Source organism: Macadamia integrifolia, chromosome 9 (assembly GCF_013358625.1).
Source record: "Macadamia integrifolia cultivar HAES 741 chromosome 9, SCU_Mint_v3, whole genome shotgun sequence".
NCBI classification, from domain to species: Eukaryota; Viridiplantae; Streptophyta; class Magnoliopsida; order Proteales; family Proteaceae; genus Macadamia; species Macadamia integrifolia.
The window spans coordinates 34,834,879-34,851,576 of record NC_056565.1 but is presented as its reverse complement, the minus strand read 5'-3'; the positions used below and the strand labels follow the sequence as shown (position 1 = coordinate 34,851,576).

Genomic DNA, 16,698 nt, shown 5'->3' with positions numbered 1-16,698 from the left:
ATATCTTCAACACCTTTACTAGCTGCTTTGAAGTTCTCTTCTTGTGTTAAAATCACAGCCCTTATTAAATATCTTGGGTCTTTAAAATCACAGCCCTTATTAAATATCTTGGGTCGTAAGAGTATGCCTTATATTAGGTATGATGTATCATCAACACGATTTATGGGAATATCTATAGATCACCTAGTGGATAATCTTCTCAAATCATACCTTATATAATAAAGGACCGAGTTTTCCTAAGACTACCATTCATCGTAGCCCATCGTGACAATGTACAATAGTGCGGAGAGAGGTGGGGAGAAATAATGGTTGTCACATCTAGATGGTCTCATCATTTAGTCATGGGTGAAGAAAAACTTTGTCCTATAACAAATGTTAGCAATTCCTTTATTGGCAACTAGACTTTGAGATTATTGAGCAAATACATGTGAGCATATAACCTTTTAGATGATCTTTTCATCTGTTGGGTCTTGATCATGAGCTGTTCTCATGTGTAGCAATTAAGAAAGTTAAAAGGTAAAATCGTTTGATCAAGCTGATTGCTTTTCAAAATTAAAATGTTTAGAAACTAAGCCTCTCTCTTTGGTTTGATTTCTATTTGTATTTATTTGATTTAATTCTATTTTTACAAGTGTGTGGTATAATTTATAGCGCTTATTTCTATTTATAATAAATTAGAATAAATCACAAATCACAAATTACTCTCAAGCTTTTTGTGATTTGTGGCAACAAATCATTTATGTTGATTTTTGCCACCTTAAATGAGCACATGTGCTAAACTACTCAAAATCAATGGTAAATAGGTAACTTTAGCATACTTTATATTTTTCCAATAAAAAACCCCAAATCCTATCATCTATCTCGCTCGAAGCTCAAAGCCAAAGGTGAAAACTGAAACTTATTTTCATTATATAATCTATTTTATAAATAGTAATCAAACGAATAGTATTTGTGGTTTATAATTTATTGTCACAAATAATTTCTAAAAAATAGTTAATAAATACAAATAGAAATCATACCAAAGAGAGCCTAAGATATGATCAAAAATTCCTTCACTACTCTATCACCTATGTGCATTAGGTAGCCCTAATGTGAAGGTATGGATTTTATCTGGTTTTAAGCTCTATATTCCTTGATTAATTATTTTATGTGCTTCAATTCGACAAATGAAAGCATAGACCTTGTTGCTCCAGCTACCAACTCGGAACCCAAGAAGAATAAATAGAGATGGTGAAATTGACTTTGGGATATTGCAATCCTATGCATTCATTGAACTGAACCAAGATGAGATTGTCTTTTGGAAGAAGACGAAGAAGAAAAAGAGTTCACATACAATTTTGCTAGTAGAGTTGTGGGTGAAGTGTTCAAAAATGCCCAAAAAAAAAAAAAAAAGGTAGATGGTGACTGGTGAGGATGGAGTAATGTCATAGATAGGTAGTAATACTCAATACTTTTTTTTTTAAGGTAATTTAATTAAACTAAAAGATGAGTGGATAATTTGACAAATAAAAATCAAATTTTGAGTAATCTTGTAATTTTCTTTGGGATTAAAATTGACCCTTATGATGATGCATCAAAATCTTCTATGACGAGGCGGTGAGGTGCAGTGAGCATCCAGCGACTGAAAAGGTCTAACAGGCTCCTTCTAGGTCGAGAGAATGTCAAAGTTAAAAATTCAACCCTGCTATCTTACATTTTAACTTAAGAATAATTAAATTAATAGTTAATAATAAGTGAATAGTTGATAATAAGTGTGATGTATCATGGTCCCTTATCTTGCCAGGATGTGATGATTCCCGCATCCAAAAAAACAGGAGAGGGTGCTGTAAACCTCGCAAAATCTACTGTTGCATTGTGTGCTATGTGGAGATATGCCTCTGGTGGGTCCATAGTGCAGTATCAGAAGGATGGCGCTGTAGATTTTTTCTGCCATCTAGAGTTATTGTTAGATGGTGAGTTTACAGTAACCACTGTAAAGGTGGAGACGAAAGATTGGCTCAATTATAGAAAGACAGAAATATCCTTTATCTTTTTGGTTAATCAAACCCTTATAATACAGTCAATGAATGTTGCAATCAAACGAGAGATGCGAGAAGAGGTCGACGATGGCGGAAGAAGACGCCCTATTCCTAGATTACAGCGCCGTCTTATCTCCGATCCCTCTGAAACTCGTCAATATACGTTGGGATCGAGTACTAGAAAGATGGTTGCTTGGAGATCGTTCTTGCCGCTGATCCTTGTCGGTGCTCTTATAGTTTTTGAAAATTGGGTTTCTATACCTTCATGTGAGGTTGTCCCAAACAACCAACCCGTTGACGTTTCTGTTGAAGATTCAGAGGAGTTGAAGGTGATGATGGTAGCGAACCTGCTTTTGCTGGGATCTGAAGCAGGCTACATGAATCTGTATTTCAGAGATTCCTACATGGCCAAGTTCTTTAGGGTATTAATTCTAATTCTGGGCTCGGTTCTCTTGTTGTCTGTATTGCCATATGCCTTCCTGGATTGGGTTTTCATTTGGCTTCTTTAGAGTGTTCTCTGTTGTTTCATTAAGCAAAAGACTTGATTTTTTAGGTTAAATACTCTGGATCATGTGTCGCATCTATAATTTCTATGTTCATTTCACCTACTTTGACTTCATAAAATAGATATAAACCAATGAACTGATCTCTTTATGATCAATAATATGAAAGATTTATTTGTTGAACTACTGGGTTCCTAACATATTTGATTATAATGTGTTATTTCCTTTAAGTAATTTAATCAGTTTGTACTTAATCTTTTGTGAACCAGAAATCTTATGAACGTCTAAAGCCTGATATGCTAGTAGTCTTGGGGGATGTTTCTGCAAAAGGATCAGAATTGACGAGTCATAAATGGTTCTCTGTGCTTCAACAGTTTCAGAGGATGGTTGGGCCCTTTCTTAGTCTCCCTCTTCATATTGTTGTTGGTGACAGGGAGCTAGGAGAATGCTGTAAAGTAACTTCAAAACTCATTGATCGAATATCTAGCAGTTTGCCTGGGTTGGATTCTTCAGGCTGCGGTTCTTTTGAAGTTAGCAACATTAGTTTTTTCTCACTTAATGCTGTAGCTCTTCTTTGTGGCAACAATGGCCTACGTTTTGGCGTTGAAAAAGCCATAGAGCGAGAAAGTATAGATCTGAAAACACATATCGTGGGTACAAATGAAGCCACAAATGATTCCAATAGGTTCCATGTCCATGAGAATTTTGGCAGTTTTCGTTGGAGAGAGAATGCAGTGTCATCTGGTTCTGGACCTGTCCTCTTACTTCACTTACCTCTGCACCAGACACCAAACAGTAACTGTGCAGAGACCGGTGCTCCCAAGAAAACCTTTTCTCCTCTTGATCGTTGGAGTTTAAGAGCATTCTACAATCAGTAAGTGTTGTTCTTACCTTAGTTTTGGCTCCACACTGAAATTCAATATAACAAAAATCTGCCAGTGATGTCTCCAAAAGGCTTATTACATTGTTACTCAATTGGTTCACTGTTAAGTCTGTCTTGAAATTCAACAGAATGATCATCATCTTTCATTGATTGCTTTTGGAATTTTTGCAGGGAGCAAGCTGGGATGGGACCTTACGAGTTGTTACAAGCTCTCCCTCAAAATGCAACTGAATACATTTTCCATGCTCTTAAACCCAGGTACTATATGTTCATTCTAAGAAATTATTTTTCCTACACTTCTGCTCTCTCTGTTTCTATAAATTTCTACTTGTTCGACTGTTGCCTATTTCTTATCCATTTTAACTTCCATCAGGGATCTGTCTATCAAGCATTAAGACACTAACTCTGTGCTGTCTGTATACTCGCCTCAAATTAACTGAGAGCCTTTTCAAATAATTGGGGTCAGATAACATGAATCCATTTCCACCATTTCATAATGAATGTGAAGTGGAGTTATGATTAAACCATTAAGAGCTAGTTGGTGCTGTGCCTAGTAACCGTGAAATAGCTTCTGTTGTATATTTCAGGTTGTCTTTCTGGGAAAGGATACCTCTTGACAAACTGTATTGCCTGTTGAACTCATTGTCTTGGCCTATCTATTTCTGAAATATGTTGGGTGCCTTAACTATTGTTTGCTTCCCATAATTTGGATGAGGTTGGGAAGGGAAATATTGCCTTGTATGCCTTGTATGACCATATTCCGATTTTGAGAGAACTCTGTGGTCTGCTGTGCTACTTCCAATGCACCTATATGATGTGTCTACCCTTTCAGGTCTTAGTTGTTTTCCTTTGCAGTGCACTACCGCATCATAGGTGTGAGTTGATGAATGATAAAATACCCCTGTATTTCGGATTTGTCTCCGGTAGTAGTATGAAATCCACCCATTTATCCTCTTTTTCATGTCTTAACATTCTCTGAACCACTTGTTCTGCCCCGGTTTTCTGCAGGATAATCTTCAGTGCTCATACCCACAGATTCTGTGACCACACACACAAAGATGGAACCCGGGAGGTGACTGTCCCAGCCATGACCTGGAATGCAAGGGACGACCCTGGTTTCATTGTTGCCACTTTTGGGAGGAACAAAGCAGTGACTATTAGCCAGTGCTCCCTTGCTAGAGAATCTCATGTAATAATGGCCTATGTCTCTGTTCTGGTCTTGTTATTATCTACAACACTAATAACAAGCAGTTCACATTTGTTGAATTTGGGGAGATAACTGTATTTTATTTTGTTTTTGTTCATCTTTTTTTATTCAAGTTTCTGCTCCAATTGTTGTAGTTTTGTATTGTAGCCCATGGGAGGGATGAAATTTCATCCTTGCATGTATTATTAATTGATGACTAGTGTAATACAAGAACTGGTTAATCACATCAACCTCGGTTGATTGAAACAAGGCATGATAAAGATTAAATTCTGTGAATCTCTTTATATAATACAGTAACCATCTTTCTGACTTTGTTCCATTACCAGTTAGTAGTTCCTGCATTATATTTGAGTAATAACTTGACTATTTAATTGATAGCCTGTTTTCCGTTGTATGTTTGGCAATATCTGTAACTTGGCTACACATTTAACTTAGAATAAACTCTAGGCCGAAAGGTAAAAAAACAGAGAGGCTCATTGTTAGCTTGTGGGGCTTTCATATAGGGATATAGGATAGTTTGGGTTGGGGACAAGGTTCAAGGAAGCAGAATCGGCAATGGATCAGCCTCCATCAATTCCATCTGAATTAGTTTGAACCCTAGCAAATTTAATCAGGAAGTAAAGATTTTTCAAAATCTGTGATTTTTTTGGAGTTTTTATTCAATAGACCTGGGGTTCTTGCTACAAGATGATTTCGTTTCCAAAATTTTGAACCATTTTGCGGACCCTCTCCCTACTATTTATCCCATGAGTGTTTCTTATAACAATTTAACTTTTGTACTCAATCTGATGTCATTTTTGTAAATAGGGTTTCTGAGTCCTCCTCCCCCACCCTCAAAAAACAGTTCTATTTTAATATCTCATAACTGAAGCATCTGAACTTTATTAGGGTGTTGGGATCAGATACATTGTTCTAAGTATCAGTATTGTCCGCCAAAAGGTGATTCATTTTTTAATTTATGCCCGACACGATGTTCAGATGTTGGTACCGGTTCCTATAACCTTGGTTCAATAAACTAACCCACTAATATTGAATGACTTCTCTTGCTAATCCCATATTAACAGAGCATGGAGCCACAAAAATATATTCATCAGAAACTAGTAGGAACTCAGGGAGCAAAATTACTTATTTTCTTCAACCGTGGAACCAGAATTTCAGCTCATCACTTAAGTTACAGAACTAGTAACAAATGTGAAAAGCTCAATCGTGCATAATCAGAAAAGTAGTGTATACTGAAAAGCATTACCAGTCATGTCCATCTGATTCTCAATACAGAACAATTCCTTCAGTGCTATTGAATGTAAATGCTTCCAGCCTATTGAAGCACCACAAGCATAGACAAGTGTAAAATGCCTTTGGGAAGGTTTTGCTTCAAGCTTCCAAGAACTTCAATGTGTATTTAATGTACAGACTACTAAAAGCTCCCACTTCTGCTGTCTCCATCCTTAAACAAAATCAGGTGCAGCCATGGTTCTCATTTCCCTCGTAGAAATTGGATCTCGACATGAATGATATTCGTTTCTGTTATTTTTTGTTACTTTCCAGTTTCTCTTTAATTTGGTTCCTTGAAAGCTTTATCAGGTCAGCCCTTTTTTTATATTTTGGAAATAGAAGTTTGGTAGAGAAAGTGAAGTGTGGTAGGCAGAGTATGGTTGAAATTGGAATTGAGGATATGTTCCTTGTGTTTTTTCACTCCACTTCAACCTTTTAGATATTATTCCCCCTTGATTGCTAATGCTTCCTTTTGAAAAAGTAGAATGGAAAGCAAAATATTCCTCGGATGTAGACGCATGAGGTCACCTTAACCATTATAAATTGGAGCTCATACCCCTCTCCTACCTGTATCAGAGCAAACACAGAAAGAAAATTCTCTTCAAGAGATGGATAGTTCCATTCAAGTCTCTGGGAGTTCTGAATTTTGTTGTCGATATCTTCATTCTTGTTTCTCTGGTAACTTAATCAGTATGTCCATTGAAGGGTCATTCCTTAATTTGTGGTTTTTCTTCTATTTTCTTGTCTATTGAAGTTTCCTGGATTATTTTTTACTGAGAAAAATTCATTTTTGTTTATTAACAATGACAAACAACAGGGAATAGAGCAACTGACAAGAGAAAGCTCGTGGAGATCCTTACAACTAGGAAGTTGCAAGAGCTCAGGCTTATTCGACAAACTTACAATGCACTCTACAACCAGGATGTTCTTCAGATCCTCTCTAATGCTCAAAGAAACAACCCATTTGCTGTAAGCTTTTATCCTGCCTCCAAATCTAGGCTATTTCCACCCCAATTCAATTTCATGTACACATTATATGTTGAGAAAGACAAAATTCTTTCCCACTAATGTGCAAGTTAATGGAGAAACACAATGATATCCAAGTATACGCAAAATAATAAGACATTGAAGGAGAGAGTGTTCAAGTCCCTTATAAGACTTCACATCTGGCTATTCACATCCGATGTGAGATCATTACCTAGAACCCAATGTGATGATATTGATTGTGTTTTATGTCTATGTTGATTATCTATAGAGGGTGGTGTATCTTCGGATGAGTGAACCACAAACTCGTGATGCAGAGATTGTGAGGTCTGTACTTTTTGGGGGTAATCTAGACATCAGCACTCTTATTGAGATAGTTTGTGCTCGCCCTTCCTTAGAGCTTCAGTCTATCAAGCAAGCATACCGCTCTCAATACAATTCAGATATTGAACAGGATTTTTCGCTCAAAATCAAGGGTGACTTTAAAGAGGTAAAATTTCAACTACTTCAAACTTTATCACAAAAAGCACAGTTGACCAATTTTTCTTTTGGTGCTCTTTCTAGATTCTATTGGCAGTATTGAAGTCATGTCGCCATTACGGTAGTAAAGTTGAGATGAGCATGGCCATGTGTGATGCCAAGACACTTTATGAAGCAATGGAGAGTGGTAAATCCCTTGATCAGAAGACTATGATATCACTTCTAAGCCAAAGAAGTACTTACCAACTTAAGGCCATTCTTGTCTCCTACAAACAACTCTATGGCCATGAGTTCTCAAAGTCTCTTAAGAGAAACAAGTGTGGACAATTCGGAAAAGACCTTTCAGTTGTTATCAAATGCATCCAATATCCTGTAAAGTACTTCGTGAAGCAACTACGAAGAACACTGCATAATGGTGATTCCAGAGAGGTTCTAATTCGAATAGTCATTACGCGATCTGGGGTTGACATCAAGGAAATCAACACTGCTTTTGCTGCCAAAACAGGATGGTCCATAGAAAGCCTCATACGAAATATGTGTAACAATGCCACTGATAAGGCCTTTGGCTACATTGCGGAGTTTTTAGTTGGACTTCTTAAATATCATTGACAAAATCTCTATGTACTCATATTTTTTTAGATCTTTGAGGTACCAATACTTGATCCCTGGTTTCCAAGGTACAATATAAGACTCTTATGTACTCATATGTAAACTTGTATGTGTTAATAAGTTGACAGTCCTAGTGACAAATTAAAATATATTATTTGACTGTGCCCCAGAATTTCCTTATCCTTTTCCCTACATCCAAACATAGCCAGGGTGCACGTTAGCTAGATTGCAATTTGGTCCTCCACAGTCCACCCCAATATCAAAGGAGAGAAGTTCCTAGAGATTCTGTCTATATAATGTGAGGGCCTCTGTCGTGGAGGATCTTCTTCTTCCCGCCAAAATATAATAATAAGCCTTCATGTCATGGTAAGGTAAACATATAACAGAGCCCATGCATGCACATGGTGGGCCATCATTCTTTTCAAGCCCATGGGTGCATCTGTATTGTTACAAATAATATCTTCCTTTTTAAAATAGAGTTTCCCTTCACCTAAGGCAAAGGAAGCCTCACCATGGTCATCCGTACCAATAGGGGTGGGAATTGGTGATGGTATAAAAGATCTACCACATGGTCACATTACTAAGGATGAGAATTCTTCTCACTCTATCCGGGAGGAAAACTTTTGTCCTATTTATTGAAATGAGTCATAATCGATTTCAATTCCAAGTCTATTCTAGGGTTTTTAGTCACTGGATCACTCGACCAATTCTAGGTTTTTTGAGGGTGATGATTCAGTTCAGCCAGGATTGAATTTGACCCGGGTTCCATTCTTATAAGCTAAGAGAACCCTCAGGGCCTTTTTTTTTTTTTTTCTTTTTTCTTTTCAGGATCATGAGCTCCACATGGTTTTGTTCATTCATCTTTTTATGCTATACCCATTTCTTAACCAAGAAAACCATAACCCATCACTGCCACCAAGGAGGCAGTGTGAGCACCACAAAGGAGCACAACCCGCCGGTGGAGAGAGGTGAGTGAGTGGTCTGAGTGGTGACCCAATGGGGGGCACCCACTAGCCGCTTTGCCTGGTAATAACGAACAAACAGACAAACAAAAACCAAGACGGGCCTCAGTACGTGTCACTCTAAATTTTATACGAGAACGGGGGACCCATATTTGAAGGAGCCGTTAGACCATTCCCCAAGAAACCTAAGGGGCATTTCTGTCATAAAAGGAAAAAAATGGGTTCTCTCTCTCTCGCACTCATTGTAAAGAAGAAAAGGGAGGACTTCAGAGAACGTAAGAAAGGAAAGGTGACTAGGTGAGTGTCTCTGTCGCTACTCTAACCCTTTTTGACAATTTAGACAATTCCCATTACTTTTACGTTTTACCCAAGTGAGATTTTAAATCTGATCTCTCTCTCTCTATATCACACACACATTACGAGACGACTCTTCGGAATCGCCTGTTGCAGATTCCTTCATTTTCTCTCTGTGCAAGAGTGTAGTTTCAGACCCAGAAAGAGACTAATTCGTACATTGGCTGTGGATTTGAAAAAGAAGTGAGGTGGAAACTTGTTTTTTAGGAAGGATCAATGAAAACAAATGAGACTCACATCACATGAATTTTTCCTTTCGACTACTCTTCTAGATCACGGGGTGCCCTGTTTCATTTTCGCACCCAGAAGACCAGAGAACACGAGGGTTTGGAAAGCTGCAGTACGTAGCCACCGTTTCCATTTACCATTTGTGTTTCATTGGGTTTCAGGGGACGGACCTTTTCCATTTACCATTTGTGTTTCATTGGGTTTCAGGGGACGGAGGTTCTCGAGGTGTGTTTTTCATGAAAACTTAGCTCGCTCCAAGGAGAGAAGGAATTTCTGTTCTTTGATGACAAAATGAAGGGTTGAAGGAAACTAACAAGTGGGTCTTCACAGTTTAGTAGTTTCAAGTGCAGATAGGTTTATTGCTTTTCTTCCCTGAGAGTGACGGTGGATTTCGAGGGAAGCAACCGTCGCGAACAGAATTTAAAGCGGCAGTTACGCGGGAGTTTCGATAAGGGACTTAGTTTCTTGAAGTGGGCTTCTGCGAGTGGAAGAGCGAAATGGGTTGTTCGAGCTCTAGAAGCGATAGGAACGAAGCTCTACGACTCTGTAAGGAGCGGAAGAAATTTATTGAGCAAGCAATCGATTCTAGGTACGCTCTTGCAGCTGCTCACCTCTGTTATGTTCAATCTTTCCGAAACATTGGTACTGCGCTTCGGCGATTTGCAGAGGCCGAGGTCTTGACGGAATCATCCCTCTCTAATTCTGCAACTGAACTTGATAAAACCCCTTCTCACTCCTCTTACCCATCTCCATCCCCTTCCCACATTGCTGAGACTCTGGATTCACCATTGCACAACGAAAGTCCCATTTCATCTCCACTCCCAAACTTTAGTTACATGAGATTGGGAGGAACTGCTGCGGTGACTGTTAGTATTGATTCATCTTTGGATGGTTTCGTGGAGGATGAGTTCCTGAACTTCCCCCCACCCCCACCTCCCCCTCCACCTGGGGCCGGATTTTCGTGGGACTATTTTGATCCTGCTGATGAAACAGAACGCTTCAGATTTTATGGTGGGAAGGGATTTGATAGGAATATGTCGGAGTTGAGACAGTTCAGAGAAGAAGTTGTTCCTTTTATCGATGGGGCAGGGGAGCAATTGGAGAAGACTGATCCAAACTGGAACGGTGAAATCCTTACAAGATCTGAACGGAGGCCTGCAACTTCTGGGGATTCAGCTGCTCGATCAGGAAGTAAAGCTAGCAGCCAATTGGTGATGCCAAATGCAGATTCTTTCAGTGATATTACCTCAGAAGCACAACCGGTTGATGATGGAAAACTGCTGCAGTCCAGTCTTAATTGCAAAGGTTTGGCTGAAGCTTTGGTTGGCAATGTTGTTCTGGAGCAATCAAATTCTGGGAAAGAGAGGACAGAGCTAGAGAAAGAGCTATCTGCTGATAGGGAGGATCCTTCTGAGTTCATCACCCACAGGGCTAAAGATTTTTTGTCAAGCATGAAGGATATCGAGCATCGTTTCTTTAGAGCATCCGAATCTGGCAAGGAGGTCTCTAGAATGCTTGAAGCAAATAAAATCCGTCTCAACTGTACTCAGACCAAAGGTATTCCTGGAAGTTTTATGTGCTGCATTTCGATTTACTATTTAACAGGGTCATTTAATTTGGATTTTTGTTGCCTTTTTAATTTTCATTAAAATTAGTTGCCTTGCAGGGAGTTCACCTAACTCTGTACTTGTGTCAGCCTGTGATCTAGTCTGTTGCCAGCGTCAAAACACACTTCTTACTGATGGTAAGTTTTCATTGATAACTAGACTGGAAGAATCTCCCATCAACATGTTCCTGCATTCATTCTGGGAGCTTGATAATGCTCCACCTTTTTTTTTTTTTTTGGTGCAAGTTTCAGAGGTTGTTTCCATACAATAAATTGTCTATGGCCACTGTGTTATCCTATTTAAGAAGTGGGGACATTTCCTGGATTCTTATGGCCAATATCATTTTATTGGGAAAATCTAGGTGTAACCAAAGTTGGTGAACAAGAAGTTTGTACTTACTTTTTTGCCCTTACAGTATAATGCAATTCTTTCACGGGATAAAATCCTATCATTTCAGATATGTTCTAGAAAAACATGTAAAGACAATAAAAGCACTTGAGAATGACATTGGTAAATAATTTTAACTTATTTTGAAATTCTTTTTTTACATGACTTAAAAGAGATTTTGAGACCAAAAGTAGGCTACAACTTCTCAGTTCACTACTTTGGTTACAACAAATTGCACTCTTTATTATTTATTGCCAATGTTGTCAATCTCTCCAAGAGAAGAATCTAGGAAAAATTTCGATTGCGTGAAAACTTTATTCAACCACCTGAAATTTGCCCCCATATAGAGGACTATAAATTTCATGGAGTGGAATTGTGTAGTAGTCTTGTCTCAGATGTAGGATGTCACACACGTAAAAGATAGCCTATTGACTGAATATAATCCGAACCTACTTTGGTGGGTATGTTTACTGAATGTTGTAAAAGAAACAATGTAGGAGAAATGTCTCTTTTATATTGTCATGACATTTAATCTCTCAATGTCTCTGTAGATACTCCACAACATACGACAAAACTTATTGCTTGGAACCGGTCAACATCTTTTCAATCATCTTCATCTAGGAATCGTCTTGCAACGGCTTCAAAAGATGAAATTGACGACAGTGGGAGTGAATTTATTGAAGAGTTTTGCATGATCTCAGGGAGCCATTCATCCACCTTGGACCGATTGTATGCATGGGAGAGGAAACTCTATGATGAAGTTAAGGTACTTGGTTTGATTCATTTATCTACAAATTCCCTTTTAGTATATTGTGTAGTTCTGCATACGCTGTAATTGGGTTATGATAACTTTCTTTGCCTTTTTTGATTTGGATTGGACGGGGTCTTTATAGGACCATCCATTTGTTCATAGTTTTACTTCTTTTGAATTTGGAATGTTACCATTCGTTCATCACATTGTACTATTGTAGTGCTTGACTCATAATTGTGTCACATTGCCTCCTTGTGAGAAATGCTCTGCTTGCATGGGGGTCTGCCTGCATAGCACAGGTTTAGAGGGTCACCTAAAATCTTTCTGAGCAGTTTCAGATTTGGATTCAAAAGATCCTTACACATGTAGAATTTGCAAAGCATAGTTAGCATTTTGAATGATAGGTACCCTTGCTTTACTGTGTTACATAAAACAAATGAGAACATCGGATGACAATAAATATCAGAGGAACTTTGTAGGATGAATCCTGTTGCCAACTTTGAACTGGATGGTGGCTTTATTATGGGAACAGGGAAGCCACCATCCATTTCAAAAAACCTTTCCCATCAGTATTTTCCCCCAGTTGTCAGTATGATGGGTTTTCCCACTTTTTTAAGCAACTTCCAATAAAGCCACCACAGTTTCATTTTGTAATTCTGATGCATACAATTTCAGTTTTTATTGCTTCTCTTGTTTTTATGGGAAACAGACCACAGTTGCTGAAAAATTGCATATCTAGCTGTTAATATAGAATGAGGTATAGCACTTTCATGTGCCTGGTGAAGCTTAGTTGGTGCTCAAATTTACTTCTGTTTGTGTGGTTAAGTCCCAGCCGATAAATACTACACTGTTTGGGATGATCAACAGATCAGTTTTGGTCAAGATTAGGAGGATCATTGATGATGCCAAGGGAAAATGTTTAATCTACAGGGGGATTTATGGTTGAGTTTGGCTCTGAAATTTAGCAAATGGTTAATCCACCTGATCTCCTACCTATCCAGTGGCTAGTGTTACCACCTCAACCTTCCATTGATTTTGTTGGTTAAAAATGCAAGAAGAGATAAATTGATTAGATGGTGGATCACACAGTTGAGATGCTTACTAAATTCATATATAAAAGGTGATGGTTTACAAAATTTGACATGTGGACAAGCCAACGGTGCTGTATTTATCCAATGGTCTCTCTGGCCCCATCAGCTATCTACATGATAAAAATAAACTGCTTGTCAACTGATACTTCTCTAGAGTTGCTTTTCTAGGTAACCTTTCCCCTTCCTCTCTCTCCTCCCCCCCCCCCCCCCCCCCCCCTTTTTAATTTTTAATTTTTTTTATTCTATTATGAATTTGTGAGGGTTTGAACAGAATCTTCCTTCTTTCCATTTCTCAGAAAAATCTTATGATTAGTAGGTAAAGCAAACTTATCTAAAATTCAATCATTTTAATTATAACTTGATCTTGATCCTGGTACAGTCTCCTAAGCTTCCACATCATTAATATCCTTAAGAGAGAACGTTATTTCTTTTTTATAGCCATTTCATTCTCTTTTTGGTGTATAACATGACTGAATCTTAAGTTCCATCGCCTTTATCACGATTGAAAGTGTGGAAAAGCAATTTATTCCTTTTCTCCTCTGTAGGCTGGTGAGTCCATCAAGAAAGTGTATGATCAGAAGTGTGACCAGCTGAGGCACCAATTTGCTAGGGATCTAAGCCCCAGAGTGGTTGACAAGACTCGGGCAGTTGTGAAGGATCTCCATTCACGAATAACAGTGGCTATTCATGCGGTTGATTCAATAGCAAAACGAATTGAAAAACTAAGGGATGAAGAGTTGCAACCACAGCTCGTGGAGCTGATACAGGGGTAATTTTTTTTCTTTCATTCATCTTCAAATAAGTTTGAACTTTGAACCCTTTGTCCATGAGTTGGTTCCTCTTATTTTTGTTGGTTTTCAAACCGATTGTATTGTTATCGAAGACTAGAAACCTCTGAGATGCATCTAATTATAGCAAACATCAGATTCATGACCGGTGGACCCTCCGCAGATTGATTCGGATGTGGAAGGCAATGCTTGCATGCCATCATGCACAATATATCACAATTTCACTTGCCTACCATTCAAAGAGCTCAACATCAGGACCTGGTCAGGGTGATTCTCACAGGCAGGTGTTGGCTCATCTCCAGCATGAGATTGAATGCTTTGGCTCAAGCTTCAGAGACTGGATTGAAGCTCACAGATCTTATGTAGAAGCTCTCAATGGCTGGCTCCAATATTGTATTTTACCACCTAAAGAGCGCTCTAAGGGAAGTAGAGTCTTCTGCCCTCGCCGGGCTCTGGCCCCACCTATTTTTGTTCTGTGCCTTGACTGGTCAGCTGGAATCAGAGCCCTGCCCTCAGGAGAGCTCACCGATGCCATCAAAGCCTTAGCATCTGATGTGAGCAAATCAATGGAGCAGCAGGCAGAGGATCAACAAAAGAAACAAGGATCCCCAGATTCAGATGACGGTGGAGGATCAGAAAATAGAGAGAATGAGAGGCATGAAAATACGTCAAACTTGGGCAGCATACACTCAGGTTTGATTAAGGCCTTTGACCGGCTGACCAAGTTTGCAGAGGCTTCCTTAAAAATGTATGAAGACATTCGACAGGGAAGTGAGGCAGCTAGGATTGCATATACAAGTTGCAGAACTACTAGTTTGTGAGGAAGGGTGTTTCAATTAAATTATAGGTGCAAAAAACTTCAGACAACTTATTGAATAAACTCGCTTGCTGGTTACTTGGTTTTGTGTTCCTTAAAATGAGATTCAGTGTAGATAAAAAGAAATATTTTTTTGGTAGGACCATCGGAATCTGTAAAAATTTATGATTAATGAAGCTCAATGTTTTTTTTTTTTTTTTTTGGGGGTGGGGGGTGGTTGAGGTTATTTTTTCATTATACCCAATGCCACTATAAAGACACCGCCCCCCCCCCCTCCTCTCCCCCTAATAATTTCTCATGGACAGCACTTCTAGCCATGATACTTCGAATGAAGAACAGTTCCATCACCGGTGGTAAAGGACGAACAAAAAGGATAAAAATCTCACTTTACAACGACACCAATGTAGATACACAACATCTGTTTAGAAAAGGTCCAGATTTGAATTGGAGGAATAATAATAATTAAAAAAAAAATTGTGCACGTTTCCAAATATGGGAGATAAAAGGTTGCTTCACAAACCACCAATAAACTATGGTCTCAAGAAATTCAAAAAATAAACGTTCCACAAATTGGAGATGATACAGTAACCAAACCACAACAGTGTCCAGCTTTCCAACATAAAATCTTAGGCTATGTTTGGTAGCCAAGAGGAGAAAAGAAAAGAAAAGGAAATCTAGAAAAGAAATAAAATAGTGAGAAAATAGAAAAAAAAAACATGTTTGATTACCATTAGAAGAGAAAAGAAGAAAAGAAAAAGAAATGAAAAGTTTTTATATTTTCTCATGTTTTCTTGTGTTTTTTGGAGTAAAAGAAAATTTTATAATACTCAAGGAGAATTTTTAAAATTCAAAAACTGAATTTTCTAAAATAAAATTTTACACCAATAAAAGATTACAAAAATTGTACCCTTTTTTTTTTCCTCCTCTTCACTACCAAACATAGTCTTAAGATGTAAATGGATCAAACATAGATCGAATGTGATTAGATTCAGATATGGATACGAATCAAATTAAGAATTTTTCTTAGTCATTTACATCTTTGATTTACGTAGTTCAGACCTTCTTCCCAAATACGATTTGCTTTCAATCCATGACTCTCTATTGTCTTAGTTTTCTTCTTTAAAAACTGATTAAATCTGATCGGACTTGGTTTCCGGAAAGTTCCAAAATCATGATTTTAAAACTAGAATCAGGGCCTGAATAGGTCAGAGGTGAAAACAGAATCAGCTAAAAAATGGGTGGATTTTCCTTTTACATCTCGAAGAGAAAATTTGTCACTACCCTATACCCTCTCTTTCCACAGAAAAGAAAATAATTCGAATTCACCATAAGTCAATGGACTAGACCAAAATTGGGAAACGAGACGATGGAGAAGAAGCCACTACAAACTTAGAATTAGAGTGTCTCAGTATATCTGCAGGGAATCACCGTCTCTAAGAGAGATTTCCAGGCCTGAAGTGTTATTTGACTGTAGAACTGAGATTATTTGTGGGTGTGTCTTACTCTCCGAATCTACTCATATTGGGACGACTCAGAGCTTGAACATATGAACATGGTGGGTAGTGGTTAATCCTGAACAGATAGCTTTCTTTCTTTATCAAAAGCTTGCTGAACGCATTCTCTGTTCAATCCCCAACCCTTCACAACAACAAGGGTTTGGGCATCTTATTTTGAGACCTCTTTAACAGGAATTCCAGAACAAAAGCGGTGTATTTTGCAATCATTTATTGGAGAGAACGTGCCTAATGTAGGTTTTG

The 16,698-nt window shown here is 38.3% G+C and overlaps 3 protein-coding genes across 5 annotated transcripts; all 3 read left to right on the top strand.

The window, feature by feature from the left end:
• Positions 1 to 1,974: 1,974 nt before the first annotated feature.
• LOC122088140 (metallophosphoesterase 1-like) lies at positions 1,975 to 4,887 on the top strand. The gene is made up of 4 exons (XM_042657300.1): positions 1,975 to 2,440; positions 2,791 to 3,395; positions 3,576 to 3,662; positions 4,413 to 4,887. Exons 1-4 carry the CDS (start codon positions 2,063 to 2,065, stop codon positions 4,681 to 4,683), a joined length of 1,341 nt encoding a protein of 446 aa, XP_042513234.1. The 5' UTR covers positions 1,975 to 2,062; the 3' UTR covers positions 4,684 to 4,887.
• A 703-nt stretch (positions 4,888 to 5,590) lies between these two features.
• LOC122090169 (annexin D2-like) lies at positions 5,591 to 8,002 on the top strand. 2 transcript variants are annotated; one of them, XM_042660017.1, is made up of 4 exons: positions 5,591 to 6,561; positions 6,701 to 6,852; positions 7,139 to 7,357; positions 7,432 to 8,002. In XM_042660017.1, the coding sequence occupies exons 1-4, from the start codon at positions 6,492 to 6,494 to the stop codon at positions 7,954 to 7,956; spliced, it is 966 nt and encodes a 321-aa protein (XP_042515951.1). In that variant the 5' UTR covers positions 5,591 to 6,491; the 3' UTR covers positions 7,957 to 8,002. The 2 variants fall into 2 exon arrangements, with proteins under 2 accessions (XP_042515951.1, XP_042515950.1); XM_042660016.1 differs by having other exon boundaries at positions 5,591 to 6,573.
• Positions 8,003 to 9,313: 1,311 nt separating this feature from the next.
• LOC122088091 (protein ALTERED PHOSPHATE STARVATION RESPONSE 1-like) lies at positions 9,314 to 15,136 on the top strand. 2 transcript variants are annotated; one of them, XM_042657237.1, is made up of 6 exons: positions 9,314 to 9,612; positions 9,708 to 11,057; positions 11,167 to 11,244; positions 12,046 to 12,260; positions 13,882 to 14,105; positions 14,288 to 15,136. In XM_042657237.1, the coding sequence occupies exons 2-6, from the start codon at positions 9,998 to 10,000 to the stop codon at positions 14,943 to 14,945; spliced, it is 2,235 nt and encodes a 744-aa protein (XP_042513171.1). In that variant the 5' UTR covers positions 9,314 to 9,612; positions 9,708 to 9,997; the 3' UTR covers positions 14,946 to 15,136. The 2 variants fall into 2 exon arrangements, with proteins under 2 accessions (XP_042513171.1, XP_042513170.1); XM_042657236.1 differs by having other exon boundaries at positions 9,314 to 11,057.
• Positions 15,137 to 16,698: the final 1,562 nt, after the last annotated feature.